Source organism: Arvicanthis niloticus, chromosome 1 (assembly GCF_011762505.2).
Source record: "Arvicanthis niloticus isolate mArvNil1 chromosome 1, mArvNil1.pat.X, whole genome shotgun sequence".
In the NCBI taxonomy this organism is placed as follows: Eukaryota; Metazoa; Chordata; class Mammalia; order Rodentia; family Muridae; genus Arvicanthis; species Arvicanthis niloticus.
In genome coordinates this window covers 133,100,434-133,117,183 of record NC_047658.1, presented here as the reverse complement: position 1 = coordinate 133,117,183, position 16,750 = coordinate 133,100,434, and the positions used below count along the sequence as shown (strand labels likewise).

General features: G+C 44.6%; 1 protein-coding gene across 1 annotated transcript in view; it reads right to left on the bottom strand.

Moving 5' to 3' along the window:
• The window catches only part of Dmrt1 (doublesex and mab-3 related transcription factor 1), a 93,089-nt gene that overhangs the window by 54,318 nt on the left and 22,021 nt on the right, over positions 1-16,750 (bottom strand). The window contains exon 3 of the mRNA XM_034518349.2: positions 1,061-1,344. Coding sequence (XP_034374240.2) covers positions 1,061-1,344 — 284 coding nt within the window. The remainder of the gene's footprint in view (positions 1-1,060; positions 1,345-16,750) is intronic.

The following is a 16,750-nucleotide window of genomic DNA, read 5'->3' as shown; positions in this document are numbered from 1 at the left end:
AAGACAGCATACTTAATATAATAAATAAGTTAATTAAAAAAAAAACCCTTTGGGCTAGAGTGAGCAGGACTGGAGTGAGAGGGAAAGGGGAAGGGGGTAAAAAGAGAGGAAACAAAAAAAAAGGGTAAGAAAATAAGAAGGAAGCAAAGACATCAAAGACTTGCACTAGCTCCTCGATATGTGTTCTACTAAACTGAAATCAGGTCCTTGCTAAGAAAGCCTAGCCAGATTCCGAGCTGAGCCGAAGTGAGCATAGTTCTTACAGAATCTCAGCAGCCTCTGCGGCCTGGTGGTGTGGGTTTAACTTCTCCTAAACACACTCCTCTTACATAAGTACATACAGTGGACTAGCCTCGGAGAGCTCTGGTGCTAACACAATGACCTGGTGGAAATGCTCCTCCCTCAGAAGCAGAACCACTCCAGACAATCTTTCCCAAATGTTGAAAGCTCCTGACTGCATACTATTTTAATAATATGTGTATTATTAAAATACATGTATTTGAAAGTCTGATTGATATATTTAATGATAATTTAATAATATGTGTATTATTAAAATACATGTATTTGAAAGTCTGATTTCTAAAAGACACGCACCTATGTTACTGGGCCACTGAAACACAACCTCATTCCCTTTTTTACCTTTTCTGTCATGCACACGCATCATGATACTTTCTCTCCCAGTGTAAAAATCTGTTGGGAGAGGACTGCCACCCAGGAAGCTGCACCTAACATATTCTAACCTGCCCCAAGGTAGAGCAGGCTGGAGGAAGTGGGGCCTCAGATACATCTAACTCTGGACAGCTGGGTATTTCTGCAAAATGACACTGTGAGAAAAACTAAAACTGAAAATAAACCCAAAAAACCATGCACAACCCCTTCTAAGTCCCTGCAGCCAATCTTTTGAGTTAAATGACATTAACGGATAGAAAGACCAATATACATCACATCATACTGTGCTTACATGTGTGCTGACTGAGCATGTGCATGGTACATGCTATGCATGTGTGTGCATTTACACGCATGTCATGTTTCACAATATCCCAATAACTCTGTGTCATACCTGCCACTGGTTTCCAGTCTGAGCAGGCACGTAAGGTGCTGGGAGACTCCGAAGGCTGTTCTTCACAGGGGATCCCCCAAGGGGATTTCCCACCTCCCCTGAAGAGGACTCAGCAGACAAGGCCATGGAGTACTGGGGGTAGTTGTACAGGTTGTTGTAGTAAGGAAACAGAGAAGGCTGGTAAAAGCTGCTGTAGTAGGCGGGGTCTGAGACCAGGTCAGGTGTGTTCTCCATATGCCCTCTGCTGGTGACAGCAGGAATATCCTGGATGACCATGCGTCCCTCTAAAAGAGAGGAAAAAATAAATAAAAAGGTGTTGTTAAGGGGCAGCAATTAGGATGCAAATACATAAAGGAATGGATGATGTCGTAAGATTTAATGTAGGCGGTCAACAAATCTTGCCCTCCAAAGCTCAGTTGTGCACCTCACGTTCATCCTCAAGATGAACAAAGAACCTGGAAATGCAAGGGAGACATCATCCCCTGCTTCTTCAGTCATAAGGGAAGGGTTCCAAGGCTGGCTTTGTGCCGATGGCAAAGCTGAAATACCCTTGGCTAGGTTATTTTTCCTGGGAACACCAAGTTACGTTAGAGGTAGGTTAAATGACATCAAGTCTGACAGTGTGACCTCAACACAGACACCGGAGTCAAATGTCAAGGACCCGCAAATGAAACGCAGTTAACCCGGCTATGAATTCTTACCACGTGATAAAGTTGAAGTCATCCCCAGGAACTCAGTAAGGGGCTGAGTTTGAGGGCACAAAGTTTCTTTTACTTCCTTCTATGGTAGATAGGATACTGTATTCTTTAGTACAGACCAAAGTATGGACCAGGAGTAGAACAACGGAGACGTTCTATGGGAGCTTCACCTGACGAAAATTGTTGGGGGAAAAGTGAAGGAAAGATGAGAAAGAAAGACCAACCAGGGAGCAACACATAGCCGGACAGAGGCCACATTAGACTACATATGTAAGTGTAGCCGGGTACAGGGACATGTGGGGCATGAAAACAAAGTGGGGGATGATGGGATGTGAGGACTAAGGATAAAGGGGGATGGAGAGAAGGAGTCTGGGTGTGGTAGAGTGACTCAGGGGCATGTTCTGTTTACTCTAGACACTGGGCATGAAGTACAGAGCTAAGTGAAAGGATGCATCTTGAAACTTCCTAGGAGCCACTGAGGCTGGAAGCTGAGATCCAGAAATCACTACCCAGCAATGGCTATATCTGGGAAATGGGGTGGAGCCAAGGCATGAACTGAAGAGAGCAGATGCAACACCCCAGAAGTGTAAGCTAGCACAGATTGCAGAGGGTTCAGCTGCGGTAGCAACCAATGTTCAGAAGCCACAGAAATCCAAAACCCACATAAACCCAGAGAGGGTCATGGTGAAGACAGTCTTTGGGATTTTCTGTTGTGGTGTGAAGAAAGCAACAGCACCCGGTCTGCTAAACAGCTTGAAACAAGAAAGCAAGCAGAAGGCAAATCTCTGAGTTCAAGGCCAGGCCCATCTGCAGGGTGAGTTCCAGACAGCCAGGGTTACACAGAGAAACCTTGTCTCAGGAAAAAGAGAAGGAAGGAAGGAAAAAGGAAAGTAAGAGAAAAAGAAAGTAATCAGAGACAGATGAAGGCAGCGAATGACCAGATAAGATCCTGCAAGGAGCCCCAGACCTCCAGGCTGCCCAGGTACTCCATGTGCACAGCGTAACGCCAGGCCCAGAGCAGTGGGCATTTACAAGGAGAGCAGTAAACAATGGCTTTTAAAGTAGTACAGCATCAGGAATGAATAAGAAGTAAAAACCTGAAGCTCCAAGAACCACAAGCCCTTAACACTTCATAGCTGAGACACAGGGAAGGGCTCAGTATTCCAAGGAAAGAAGAGGCCTCAGGGGAAAACTCCAGCACAATGTCCCCAAAGCACTCAGTGTGAGGCAGAGGATTCTGGATAAAAGTGTAAAAGGAAAAAGAGAAAAGTGTGCAAGGGAAGGTGTGTGCACTCGGAGAGCATGCTCTGGAAGATCTGGGCCAAGACTACAACTGAAACCTTCAAACAAGCTTACAGCCTCAGCCTTCTTTCCACGGGGCAACTTACCATTGTCTCTAACTCCACTCCAGAAGTTCTGACACCTTCACACAGATACACAAGCAGGCAAAATGCCAACGTACATAAGAAAATAAATAAATAAATAAAAATTTATTGGGTTGGCACAGACAGTGGATCTCTGTGAGTTTGAGGCCAGCCAGGGCTACATGTTGAAATCCTGTCTCAAAAAAAAAAAAAAAAAAAAAAAAAAAAGAAATCCAACTCAAAAGAACAACAACAACAAAAAAAACCCAAATTTTCTGTATGTATATACACACACATGTATATACACTTAACTTTCAGAAAGTTGTTTTCCGTATACAGACAAAATATGGGCTTCATTCTGAATCAAGGGGGAGGAATAGTAAGAATGAAAAGCTGGCTCTGTAAACCTTACTGTATACCGACATTCACCATTCCCTTGGTCTGGCTATGAATCCTTCCAGTCAATCTCCAAGCCTCATGTGTATAATGTGTGGTGGTTTGAATGAAAATGGTTCCTATAACTATAGATAACTATAGATAACTATAGGATACTCTTGCTGGAGTAGGTGTGGCCTTGTTGGAGGAAGTATGTCACTGGAGGTGGGCTTTGTGGTTTCAGATGCCCAAGCCAGGCCCAGTGTCACTCTCTCTTCCTGCTGCCTTCAGATCTATATGTAGAACTCTCAGATACCTCTCCAGCATCATGTCTACCTGGCACTGCCATGCTTCCTGCCATGGTAATAATGAACTAAACCTCTGAACTGTAAGCGAGTCTTACTTGAATGCTTGCCTTTGTAAGAGTTGCTGTGGTCATGGTGTCTCCCTTCACAGCAATAAAAACCTAAGACATCATGCCAGGGTCATTTAAGCTCCACAGTCAATATTATTAATACAAACACCAGAGACACAGACTGAGAAAGAAGTACCTTAATGATGGTGTTGAAAAATCTTTAACTAAATGTCTCTCTGTCTTTCTGGAACGAAAACTGGCCAAGATTGTTTAAGAGTATTAGTAAGAGCCCATGGCACCAAACCCAAGAAAAGGTGGTAGTTTTCTTAACCAGTGACCCCTTACAGGATCATCTACCTGGTGGTCCTCTATCATGATGCATATGGCAACAGAATGTTAGATCCTTCTCCACACTGCTGGGGAAGAAGCTCATGTTTGTTTTGTGAGTGAGGGTCTCATTATGTAATTAAGTCTGGCTTCAAACCTGTGATCCTCATGCCTCAGTGTCCTAAGCGCTGTGATTACAGCAACATACCACCATACCCAGCAAATCTGATGTTTCAAGTGTTATGGCTAATAATCAACAAGACCAGATCCAGCTGGAAAGGAAGGCAGTGGCAGCCAGACAAGTGGGCTCTGCCTCATATACTCTTGAGCCCCCTGTTTCTATATATTCATCTGCAGATATGGTGCTCGTAGACCACCACCTGCCACTCAAATGCTCACACGTGGCTAGGTACATACACCTTCTGGACATCTAATTTTCTGACAAGCCTTCATAGTCCTGTTACCTTCTTTTTGTACTAACATATTCAGTGTGAAATATGATCTCACTCCTTCATGAGAGATCAATACCCACACATGATAAACAGCCTTATTGATCTTGGAGTGTTATATGCTGGTCTCTGGGCCTGCAGCATATTAATAGTAGTTAACCAGTAATTCATTTTAAGGTGGGTGAAGGCTTTCCCTTTCTCTTCTCTAGTGTTAGGATTTCCCAGCATTGTTACACTTTGGATCTTCTAAAATTAAACTTGAAATTATACCCACTTCTACATGTGCAGAAAGAACCACAAATGAAACAAGAATTTACCTGCAAACTTCAACACTTGATTCAGAATGACAAGTGTCTTTCTTTTTGTATCTGAAGTTCCATACTTTGGCAAACTGTGTGCTTTACCTAGCTTCAAAATTCTGTGTTGCCAGGCAGCCAAAACCTTCACCAGAAACTAGGAGTTAAATCTGAAACCTGAGATTATCTTTCACCAACTAATACGAATTTAGGTCCAGGAGATCCCTGTTTGCTTAACAATGTCCTTTGAAGATAACTTTCCGTGGATCTGGGGTTAGGGGGTGAAACTGGGATGTTCCTCACTGGAGCAAGAAGACAAACTAGGTACCTGTTTTTGGTTTTGTCTTTTTCAATAGCATTCTGTAGGATATTCCCATGTCCAGATTAATCAGCTTCTGGAACGTCCCACACTAAGGAACAGCTTCGTAATCTAAGCCATGAAGGGTGCTGAACAGAGAGGCTGTTTAAAATTGTCTTCTCAAAGACTGAACTATTCCATCCTGTAGGGAAGCTCCTTAAGCAGGAAGGTAAACAATTCAAGTGCTTTAGGAAGTCTCTGAAACTTAGCAGACTCACTAGACTCCCTGCCAGACAGAGTAAGCAATAAATGCTAAAGCTGAGCTAGAAAGACTGTCAGACAAGCTGGGCTGCCTAGAAGAGGCTCAGACAGAATGAGGCACCTGCAATGGACACTCTCCAACCTGTCGAGCTGCCTACAGGCTGTGCAGTGTGCTCTAGCTTCCTAGCTTTTGTGAGCCATCACCCATGCCTGGGTGGGCCTTGGTGATGCACCTGTCTTTAAGTCATTTTTTTCTCCTCTAAGTAACCCCTTACCCGTATGTCTACAACTCTAATAAAACTCACTGGTTCACCAAATTGGTCTTTGGTGGTTTCTGTACTTTGGTCTGTTGTGGGGTCCCTATCTGGAGTGAGTAGTTATGTGTGCTGTGTCTCTCCTGAAAAGTTTTGTCACACAACATCACTGGTGCAAGAACAGGAGCATGACAGAACTTAAAATGAGTTGGGGGTGTCCTTGTGAGTGTATGGTCCTTGCTATGAGAAATAAGGTACGGGGCTAAGGCTGACGCATAAGGGTGACCATCTATGGAGTAAATTCCATTAGAGTTGTCCTTTCCTTCATGATGTGTTCATGTGCCTTTGTGCTAGGACAGTGGTTACATGGTTCTCATTAGGAGTAGTGGAACATGCAACTAAAGAAGAACCATCAAAACCAGGAGTGTCTGTGGAAGGAATCCCAGGATGGCAGTCGTCGTCTATGTGGTATGGGGTGGCATGCCTGCTTGATGAGCAGAGCCCACCATGTGAATATGAAGATGCTTTGTAAAGAGTTACAAGGTTTAGAGGAAATTCTGCAGTCTTTGAATTGTGTCCTCTTAGTGCCCAAGGGTTGAGATCGTCAGTAAGCAGCAGCAGAGGTTGCAGGGTCTATGTTGTGTATAGTTAGAAATTCATATGAGGCCAAGACGGCAGCCAAGTAGGAAGGTGTTTGTGTAAAAAAGCAACTGCAACAAGAAAGGGAGATGGGCTAGCATCCTCTATGTTAGCCTCTGACTAGGTGACATCAATCATTAGGTAAAAGACAGTATGCGAGAGAGATTGTAAAACCAGAAGACACCCCTCAAGTCTGACCTCTAGTAGTAAAAGAGAAAAGATGTGGTGTGGCTCTCAACATGCAGATGGGGGCCTTAACCATGGCCCCTTACAAAAAAAATAGTGTGACCAGGAAACCCTCCGTGATTGAATTGCTAGAATTAGGACTTTAAACATGCCATGAAAGAGCCAGTCACAGCCTGGCTAGCGAAGCTATGGGACATGGAAGCAAATGGGATGAATCAATACTGCTGTGGACGCAGGAAACGGAGTAATGTAACACAGTAAGTTCCAGACCAGCCTGAGCTACATAGTAAGCCTGTCTCAGATGAACAAGAAATGACCATTTGTGCAGACCCAGCTGCACCAACCAGAGAGAAAGGAGATCTGAGGACACGTATACAGGTGCTCTCCTTAATAGCTGAAGGTATCTGTCATTAAAACACTATGCTAACAGTTAATGGGCTTATCACGCTGTGTAGTTGTGTAGTTGTTGTGTTTTGTTTACTGACAACTTGATACAAGCTAAAATTGTCTGGAGATAGGGAAACACAATTGAGGGATTACCTCCATCAGACTGGCCTATAAGCAAATCTGGGGGTGGGGGGCATTTTCTTGATTAATATGGAAGGGTTCAGCCCCCCTAAGGGCAGTACCACTGCTGGTCTAGTAGTTGTGGATGGTTTAAGAAAGCAGGCTAGGCAAGCCATGGGGAGCAAGCCAGTAAACAGCACCCCTCGATGGCCTCCAGAGTCCTGCTGACATCCCTCACTGATGGACTGTTATGGCAAACACGTAAAACAAACTCTCTCCCCCCCCAAGTTTCTATTGGTCACTGTGCTGGCGAGTTTTATGTCAACCTGACACAAGCTAAAGTCCTCTGAGAAGGGAACCTCAATTAAGAAAACACCTCCATAAGACAGGGCTGTAGGCAAGCCTGCAGGACATTTTCTTAATTTAGTAACTGGTGTAGGAAGATCCAGCCCATTGTGGGTTGGGACATCCATAAATAGTCTGATGGTCCTGGTTCTACAAGAAAGCAAGCTGAGCAAGACATAAGGAACAAGCCAGTAAGCAGCACCCCTCCATGGCCTCTGCATCAGTTCCTGTCTCCAGGTTCCTGCCCAGTTTGAGTTCCTGTCCAGACTTCCTTTGATGATGAACAGTGATACAGAAGTGTAAGCCAAATAAACCCTTTCTCTCCAAGTTGCTTTCGTCATGTTTCATCGCCATAGTAACCCTTACTAACAGTGTTTCATCCCAGCAATAGAAAGCTAACTGGTGGTCTGAATATGTTTGACCCTCATAGTTGGATACTTGGGCATTTGGATGCTTGGCCCATGGGGAGTGCCACTATTAGGAGTTATGGCCTTGTTGGAGTAGGTGTGGCCTTGCTGGAAGTGTGTCACTGCGGAGGTGGTCTTTGAAGAGAGAGAGAGAGAGAGAGAGAGAGAGAGAGAGAGAGAGAGAGAGAGACAGACACCAACCGAGACCACATGTGCTCAAGCTACACCCAGTATTGGGATAGTCTTCTTCTGCTGCCTTTGTGTCGAGATGTAGAAATCTTGGCAATTCCAGCACCAAGTCTGCCTGCAAGATGACACCATGATGAAAAAAGACGAATCCTTTGAAACTATAAGCCAGCCCCAATTAAACATTTTTGTTTTTTAAGAGCTGCCATGGTTATGGTGTCTCTTCACAGCAATGGAAATCCTAACTAAGTCAGACACTCTAATTTTAAAATATAACGTTTAAATTTCTCAACTTCGGCCTTTGTATGGCTACCAACAGATATGACCCACATAAGCAAAGGTTCTTGAGACCCTCAACAGTCTTTAGAACTTCTGCCTTCTAGACACATTTTCTTTTCTAGCAATTGGAGCCCAGTGTCTCATTCTGAGGTGGCTCTCAAAGCAATGAAATCACAATGAGTCACCTCTAGCCCAATCCTTCAGCCTGGATCACTGTAACTATAGATGCCCAGGCAAGGAACCTCAGGGTGAGAGCACCCGCTGAGTCAAACTGCTGAACCAGATCTGGAGTGTACTGCCACGTGTTCATCAGGCAAGCGACTTGGCTTTTTCACATCTCAGAGCCTAACATAACTGTATTATGTATTGTATGAATACATGGGCATAATGGACACAAACGTATGAAAAGCCTATACACGTCTTGTATGTAGGCTCCGGCCCGTGGTAAGTATCCTGAAATTGCTAGTATTGTTATCTTGACCCCAGCACAGTCATAACATTCTCTGCTGTCCAGCCAGAAAGCCATCAGACCACTCCTGGCAAAAGTCCTTGTTCCTTGTTCCAAGTGTTCCTCATTAAGGCACCATAGGAGGCCAGCTTGCACCTGCAGGGCTTTCCAAAGGCAACCCGACTGAGAACGAGCATGAACCTCTTCTCCTGGCCTTCTCAGAGGTCAGACAGTAGCCTTGAGAGCAGTCAGTGTGATATCCCTCCCTAAAGCCATAATCAGGAAGCGCGGGAACAATCTGCTTCTCCCACAAGGCAGTCATGACAGGGCTATTTTAAATGTCAAACATAAATCTGGTGCCAGGAGAGCAACAACCACTCACTGTGCCCTCTTGGGAACAGGGACGACCCTGAGTGACAGATTCCACCAGGTGGGGCACAGCTCGCCATTCCTTTCCCTTTCCAAAATCCCACGTTCCCAGCCCCCGCCCCCCTCTGCTTCTCACTTAAGGCTGCTGCTACAGCTCTTTCCCAAAGACAGAATTTTATTTATATGGGAGTCAGGGGTGGGGGCTGCAGTTCCAGGGCCGAACTTTAAGCTTGCTATAAAGTTAATGTGCTATTCAATGTTCGTTCCAGCCAAGAAGGTGGGGCTGTGTATTTTCTGCCACCCCAGAAGGCCATTATCAGTAATTGCCCATTACAGTGCATAATTATTTCTCCTAGCATAGTCTGTGACCTCCAGGCTTGCACGCTGGTAGAGCAAACCACTTCATCTCACCAAATTTGGGAAGGAAGCTTTTGACCCTTAGGATCGCAACGCTGCCTGCTAAGCCCATATCCAAGGAGAGGTGCACATTACAGGCACACCGAAGAACAGCCTCGACTGCCTCAGATACCACCCCAATGTACTTTGCTCACCTCCAGAATTTTACCTCCCCTCAAATAAAAGGAAAATAAAACATAATCAACTCTCCATTATGGGGGAGTTGATAGCCCAAACAGGGAATTACCACAAGCCCTTACCACTCCCCTTCCTTTGATTTTGCTGTTTAATTGTGTCTTAGCCACTGTTCTATAGCGGTGAAGAGTCAGCATGACAGAGGCCACGCTTTAAAAAGAAAGCCTTTAACTGGGAGCTGGCTTACAGTTTCAGAGGTGTAGTCCGTTATCATCGCTATCATCATGGCAGGAGCAGAGCAGCACACACTCAGGGCTACATCCTGATCTCAGGCCAAGAAAGAGAAAGAGGGAAACACTAGGCTGGAAAACCTCCAAGCCCACCTATCCCCATGGCACACTTGCTCACACAAGGCCGCACCTCCTAATCCTTCTAATCTTCCAAAGAGTTCCACTCCCCTGGCGACTAAGCATTCGAATGGGGTCATTTTTACTCAAACCATCACATTCCACTCCCTGGCCCCCATAGGCTTGTAGCTATATCATAATACCAAAAAAAAAAAAAAAATGCATTCGGTTCGACTTCAAAAGTCCCCATATCACAGTCTCAACACTGTGTGAAAGTTCAGTGTTCAAAGTCTCTTGAGAGTCATGAAAACCTCTTATCTACAACCCCCTTTAAAATCAAAGGTCCACACCACAGATGAAGGCCATGCCTACACTGCCCGGATGCCCAAGAACTGGAAGCTGGGTAGCCTAGAGACCTAGAGTAGAAATGCATATGACCAGCCCCCAAAAAGGAATAAAATGATTCCCAATGATATTCTGCTATACTCATAGACTGGTGTCTTGTCCATCATCATCATCAAAGAGGCTTCCTCTGGCAGCAGATGGTACAGAGACCTACAACCAGACATTATGCAGAGAATGGAGGTCTCCACTGAGTCCCTCACCTCAGAGATTAGGGAACCCTGCAGAAGAGGGAGAGGAAAGACTGTAGAATTCAGAGGGGATAAAGGACACAAGGAGAACATGGCACACCAATCAGTTAAGCAGGGCTCACAAGGGCTCAGAGAGACTGAAGCAGCCAGCATCTATACCAGGTCTTCTTTGTATTATGTTCTGGCTGTTAGCTTGGTTTTGTGGGACTCCTAACAACAGGAGTGGGTGCATCTCTGACTCTCTTGCCTGCTCTTGGGACTCTTGTCTTCCTATTGGGTTGCCTTGTCCAGCCCTGATAAGGGCTTTGGCCTTATCTTACTGTATCTTGCTTTGTTGGGTTGGCTATCATCTCTCATCATCTTTCTAAAGAGGAAATGGAGAAGGAGTGGATCTGAGGGAAAAGGGAAGTGTTGTGGGGAGCTGGGAAGAGTGGAGAGAGAGGAAACAACACGTTTAGATTTTTCAAACTCTACAATAAGGATTTTTTGTAACACTTTAACCTCCCTTCTAACCTAACCCATCGTCTGTCAGAGGCAGTAGAAAGGAAAGGTTAATAGGGCAAAGGAGGATGTGGACCTATTTGGAAAGTTTTTTTTAGGGCAATTTTAATCTTTGTAGTTGGGACGTATTATATGAGAAAAGAATAAATTTTCAATAATAAAAAAAAATCAAAATCAAAAAGCACATCACATACTCCCAACATAAAATGGCCTGGAATATTCTTTACCATTCCAAAATGGAAAAAAAAAAAAAAAAAAAAAAAAAAAAAAAGCATAATGAGGAAATACTGGACCGAAGCAAGTCTGAAACCCAGCAGGGAAAACTCCAGATTCTGTAACTCCATGTGCGATATCAAAGCACTCTTCAGACCTCCAATCCCTTCCAGCTTTGTTGACTGGAACACACTTCTCCCATGCGCTGGTTCCATACAGTTGCAGCTTTCCTCGGCATGTATCCCATGACTCTGGCATCTCCAACATCTTGGGGTCTTCAACAAAATCCAGACTTCATCTTCACACCATGTGATGGCGTCTCCAGGCCTCTCTTCAGGGATAACCTGCACATGCACGCACACACTCGCGGCCTCAACAGCTCTCCTTGGCAGAGGGAGAATCCACACCCTTTTGACTCTAAAGCCAGAACCACTTGGCTGAAGCTGCCAATTCTGTGTGATAGGGCTGGAACTCAGCCCCCACATAAAATTACATCTGCAACAGATCTCCTGGTGCCCAGGAAAGGAAAAGGGTTACACTGAGCACTTCTGTCCTAAAGCTTTCAGCTGGGTCCATCCTTTTCTTATGGTCCATCTCTAAAGCAACCCCCTCAGGTGCTGGCTTCATTTGGCTATGCTCCAGTAGCACCTTTGTCAGCCAACTGCAGCCAACATAACTGCTGTGTGCTGTTTCCAAACCATGTACATAAGCTACCTGAACTGGGTACGGTGTCTTGGGGCCAGGTTCTCAGTGTGTTTACAGCTACCTGCTCCATCATGAAACTGTCAACCACTGAGGTATAGAAAGCGCTTGTGAAAACGCCCCTAGGGACTGGGACACCAATTCCCATAAAGACAGGTGACAGAGCTTAGCCAATCACACACCACCCCTTATTATCATTACCATTGTTGTTCTGGTTAATGTCACAGGCAACGAAATAATGGAATAACGGCAGAAATGGCTATTTTCCAGCAGTTCAAAGGCAGGGACTGGAAGCATCGAAGAACAAACTCTTAAAGCATGTATCTGTGTATACATATGTCTACGTACATATTCCTGCACACACATTCCTAGGCTAGCTTCAACCTCTCTATCTCCTGCCTCAGCTCTGGGGTGCTGAGACTATACATACGGGTCACCACATCCAGCTTATCATTGGCTTTTCTATTGATTTCTGACCTCAAGTCCCCAGGCTTGGAAGCAAAGCACCCTTACCCACTGAGCCATGCCCACCAGCCCTGAATCACCATTTCTCCACAGAAGATATGCACCTGAACGATGAGCACACAGAAGGTGGTCGGCATCATCAACCGTCAGCAAAGCACAGTTGAGGCTACAGTGAGATACTGTCTCCATCCAACAGAACGGCGTCACCCAAAGGACAAACATAAACGCTGGGGGTTTTGTTGTTTGTTGGTTTTGTTTGTTTAGAGGTAGCCTTATTATGTAGTCCAGACTGGCTTCCAACTCGAGATCCATGCACTGTCACAGTGTTAAAGATGAAGAAACAGGAGACCTCTACTCACAGTGCTGCCGAGTTGTGAAATGATGTAGATACTTTTGTAGAATAGTCTAGAAGTCCCTCAAAGTAAGAGACACAGTATGAGCTATCAATTCCACACTCCTGGGTGTTATATACTCACTAAGAGTGAAATGATCATGCCAAACTTCACACACGAGTGGTCTCTGCTAACTGGTATATAATGGAATGCTAAACACTAAAGAAAGAAAAATGAAATAAATAAAAATGAAAAGTATGGATACTTTCTACCCATGGATAAAGCCTTGAAATCACTATGCTGAGTAAAAAAGCCACACACGCACACGCACACACACACACACGAGAGAGAGGGGAGGGGGGGAGAGAAAGACAGAGAGGCAGAGACATCACACACTGCATACATGAGATGTCCAGAGTAGGCGAACCTACAGTGAAGAAATGAAATACAGCGGCAGTACCCAGAAGCTGGAGGAAGGAGGAAATAGAGTGACCGAGGTAGATTTTGAGGAGCCGAAAGCCCTGTGAAATGTTTTAGAATTAAATGATGGGTACACAACCCTGTGAGTATGTTTTCAGAAGGTGAACTCTATGGTATGTAAGTTACACCTCAATAAAGCTGGTATTTTTTTTGTAAGTGCCCTAAATAATCTGAAGGAAATATAAGAAGTTGAGAAGCTTTTTAAGTAGTTGCTGATTTAAACACAAAGCAGTCCTTTGTAGCATTTCTTCACAGATTCCTTGAATAATCAGATCAAAAGACACTGCAAATCCTCCTAGAAAAATAGAGTTAAAGAGTTCAAATGGCAACGGAAGCCCACTGTGCACTCCAGAGTCAAGAGGAAACATGAAAAATTCAGGGTCCTAGGGCCTCAGGATACCCCTGGACCAGGGAAATAGCAGTATCCCAGACAACAGTGGAAGAGGCTTCAGCACTATGCCTGAAAACCCCTCTGGGCTGAAGAACTGGGCTTAGTGGGAAAATCACTACGAAAGCCATGTCAGGGCAGTCACAGAAAAGTCAGCCTCAGAGCAAGTAACAGAACTGTTCTTCCTTCCACGTGAGCAATCATAGTTTGCGGTCACATGTCCGGCCAAGCTCTGGTAAGTCACACGACCACATATCCAGCAGTTGTTCACAGCTCCAGCCAAGTCTGTGACTGACAAGTCCAGCAACTCCACAGACTGGGCACAAGTTTGCTTACTGCCGACACCATGCACACCTGCATTAACAGTTAAACTAAAGCAAACGGGCAGACAAGAAGAAAAGATGATTACCGTTGCCACAGAAAATACGACGCCGTAAAAATAGTATGAGAAAACAATAAGAAACAGATTATTAAAATTCCCAGGGACTGAGCAAGAAGAACTAGGGAGGAGAAACAAAGTCACTGCAGATTAAATATGGAGAGTTTTAAGCCAATTATAAAAGATCAAAGACAACGAGAGAGGGGAGGAGTAGCCTTACAAGTAACTGAGATAGGAGGCCTTGGGAGAAATATGGCCAGGGGAGAGTCATTACAGTTTACAGCCAAAGTAATCTAGGGGTGACATTAGCATGGAATTCACTAGGAACCGCTACCACAGGCAACTCACAGGAACAGAAAACAAAAGGCTCTTTATTTATTTTTTTTTTTTTAAAAAGGCATGCAGTTCCAAAGGGAGGAAGATACCAGACTGGCACACAGAAAACTGTTATGAAAAATGCCAGCATCTTCAGCCAGGTTAGATTTCCATGTCACCATGGCAGTGGTCTTCACTGATAATGTCATCACGGTAAAGATGAAGAAAGGGGCATTGTGGCATCGCTAAAGTAAGATCCTTGACACATACTGACACGATGTCCCTGATACAAGTCTGGTCCTTGAGCCGAGCACGGTGACACAGGTCTGTGGTCTCAGCTACCTGGGAGGTTTGAGCCTCCAAACCTAGGCCACACGGTGACACTCCAACTCTTAAAAGGAAAACAAATGAGCTGGAGAGTTTGCCCAGTGGTTAAGAGCACTCGTTCTTGCAAAGGGCCCAGCTTCGATTCCCAGGACCCACATGGAAGTGTACTACCTCCTTGGGTGTCAGGCATGCAGGTGGTACAAAAATACTCATACACACAAAATAATAGCAAAATAAGTCTAAATAAACACATTTTTAAAAAGACAAAATAAACAACCAGACACTGCCCTCCACTTTTCATACATGTACATAATGTATTTCAGTAAGAGTTGCCCCTCATTACTGTCCTTTGTCCCCTCCTACTCCTGACGGTCCACTCTTCCTTCCCAGTTAGCTCTGCTGCACTTTCCTTGCTTTAGATGAGCCAGTGAGTTTCATTAGAGAAGAGCCCTTCAAATATCAACAACATCCTTCAGAGTGCCAACCATAAGGACACCCAATGCTTACCAAGGAGAGCTACACCTTATGCTGCCAAGAAAGATGTTTTGAGCTTCTTTGTAACACTCGCTAAAATTTAAAAATGTAGGTTCCAAGCGTCTGTCTATGTCCATGCACAGTAATAACCCCTGGAATCTGAGAGCATAAAGAACCAGCTGGAACCCAGAAAGGTGGCTGGCACACAAAGAATGTAGCAGGAACAGGGGTTACTGCCTGGGCCTTTGGATTCCAGTTTTCTAAGCTCTAGTACTGATGATGAAGAGCCCTGATACCCAGCCCTTTCCTTTCCTCATAGCTAGAGACTGAACTCATGCTAAGTACACACCCTGCTACAGAAGGTATCCCCAGTTCAGAAAGGTATCCCCAGTTCCCCAGGTTCCGCTTTGACCAAGGGTAGATTATTCTGCCTATTCTGTTGTGGTGTGGGGACATCCTAACTGAAAGCAGCAGAACAAAAAAGGCAGAATGCCACCAAAGGTCCCTAACCCAATGGCATGGGAGGTTCAGGGTAAGGCCTAATATAGAAAACATTCTTTTCCTTAACAAGATTGCATAAAATATTCCGTAAGGATGGCTAAATGACCATGGGGTTCTGGAATTCACAGGACAAGAAAACTAATATATCCATAACATACCACTTACTGAGAAAATATCTCTCAAGAATAAAAAAGAGGGCTGGAGAGATGACACAGTGGTTAAGTGCAGTGGTTGCTCTTCCTGACGACCTGAGTTTGGTTCACAGCACCCACATGGCCGCTCACAACTGCAGTAGCTCCAGTTGTAGGGGATCAATGTCCTCTTCAGGCCTCTGTAGGCATCAGGCACATATATGGTGCACAGACATATGTACAGACAAGTATCCGTACAAATAAAATAAAATAGTAATAACATCAGTAATAAAAAATAAAATAAAACCAAACATTTTAAAAGAGACTAGTAAAACACAGGGAAGACATCTCGCAACACCAATTATTTACTTGCTCCTGGATATATAAACAGTTACCTGGCTACCTGCTGGATCTCAGCCACTATTGCTGACATAGTGTGGCCAGGACCATGGAGCCAAGCATGTTTGCATTCTCCACTGTGTTGTGACCTTCCCCCCTCCCCCGGACTAATCCTGCCACTCAACACTCACGTGATCTCCAGCAAGATTACTGAATCTCAATTTTCTCCTAAGTGGAAAAAAACAGTTCCTATCTTACAGAGTTGTTGTAAAGGTTAAATGAAAATAATAAATAACAAAGCAGCTAAGACAATCTGTCACAAGGCAGACACTCTCGGGCGGGGGGGGGGGGGGAGGGAGGAGGAAAGCTGGTCGCATCAGAATTACTACTCACACCTCCAAAAACCCAACACCGGAGTTGAAAATTAAACAAAGTACACACTGAAGGAGAGAATGAAGTACACAGAATTAGCGAAATGTGATTCACACAGAGGGAGTTCTCAGTTCCACAACACCACTTCTCCCTGGCAACACAAACTAGCACAAAAGTGACATTTCTATGTCTAATTGCACTTCTTAAGTTTTGTGGGTTTGGTTTTTTGGTTTGGTTTGGTTTTGCTTTTTTTTCCC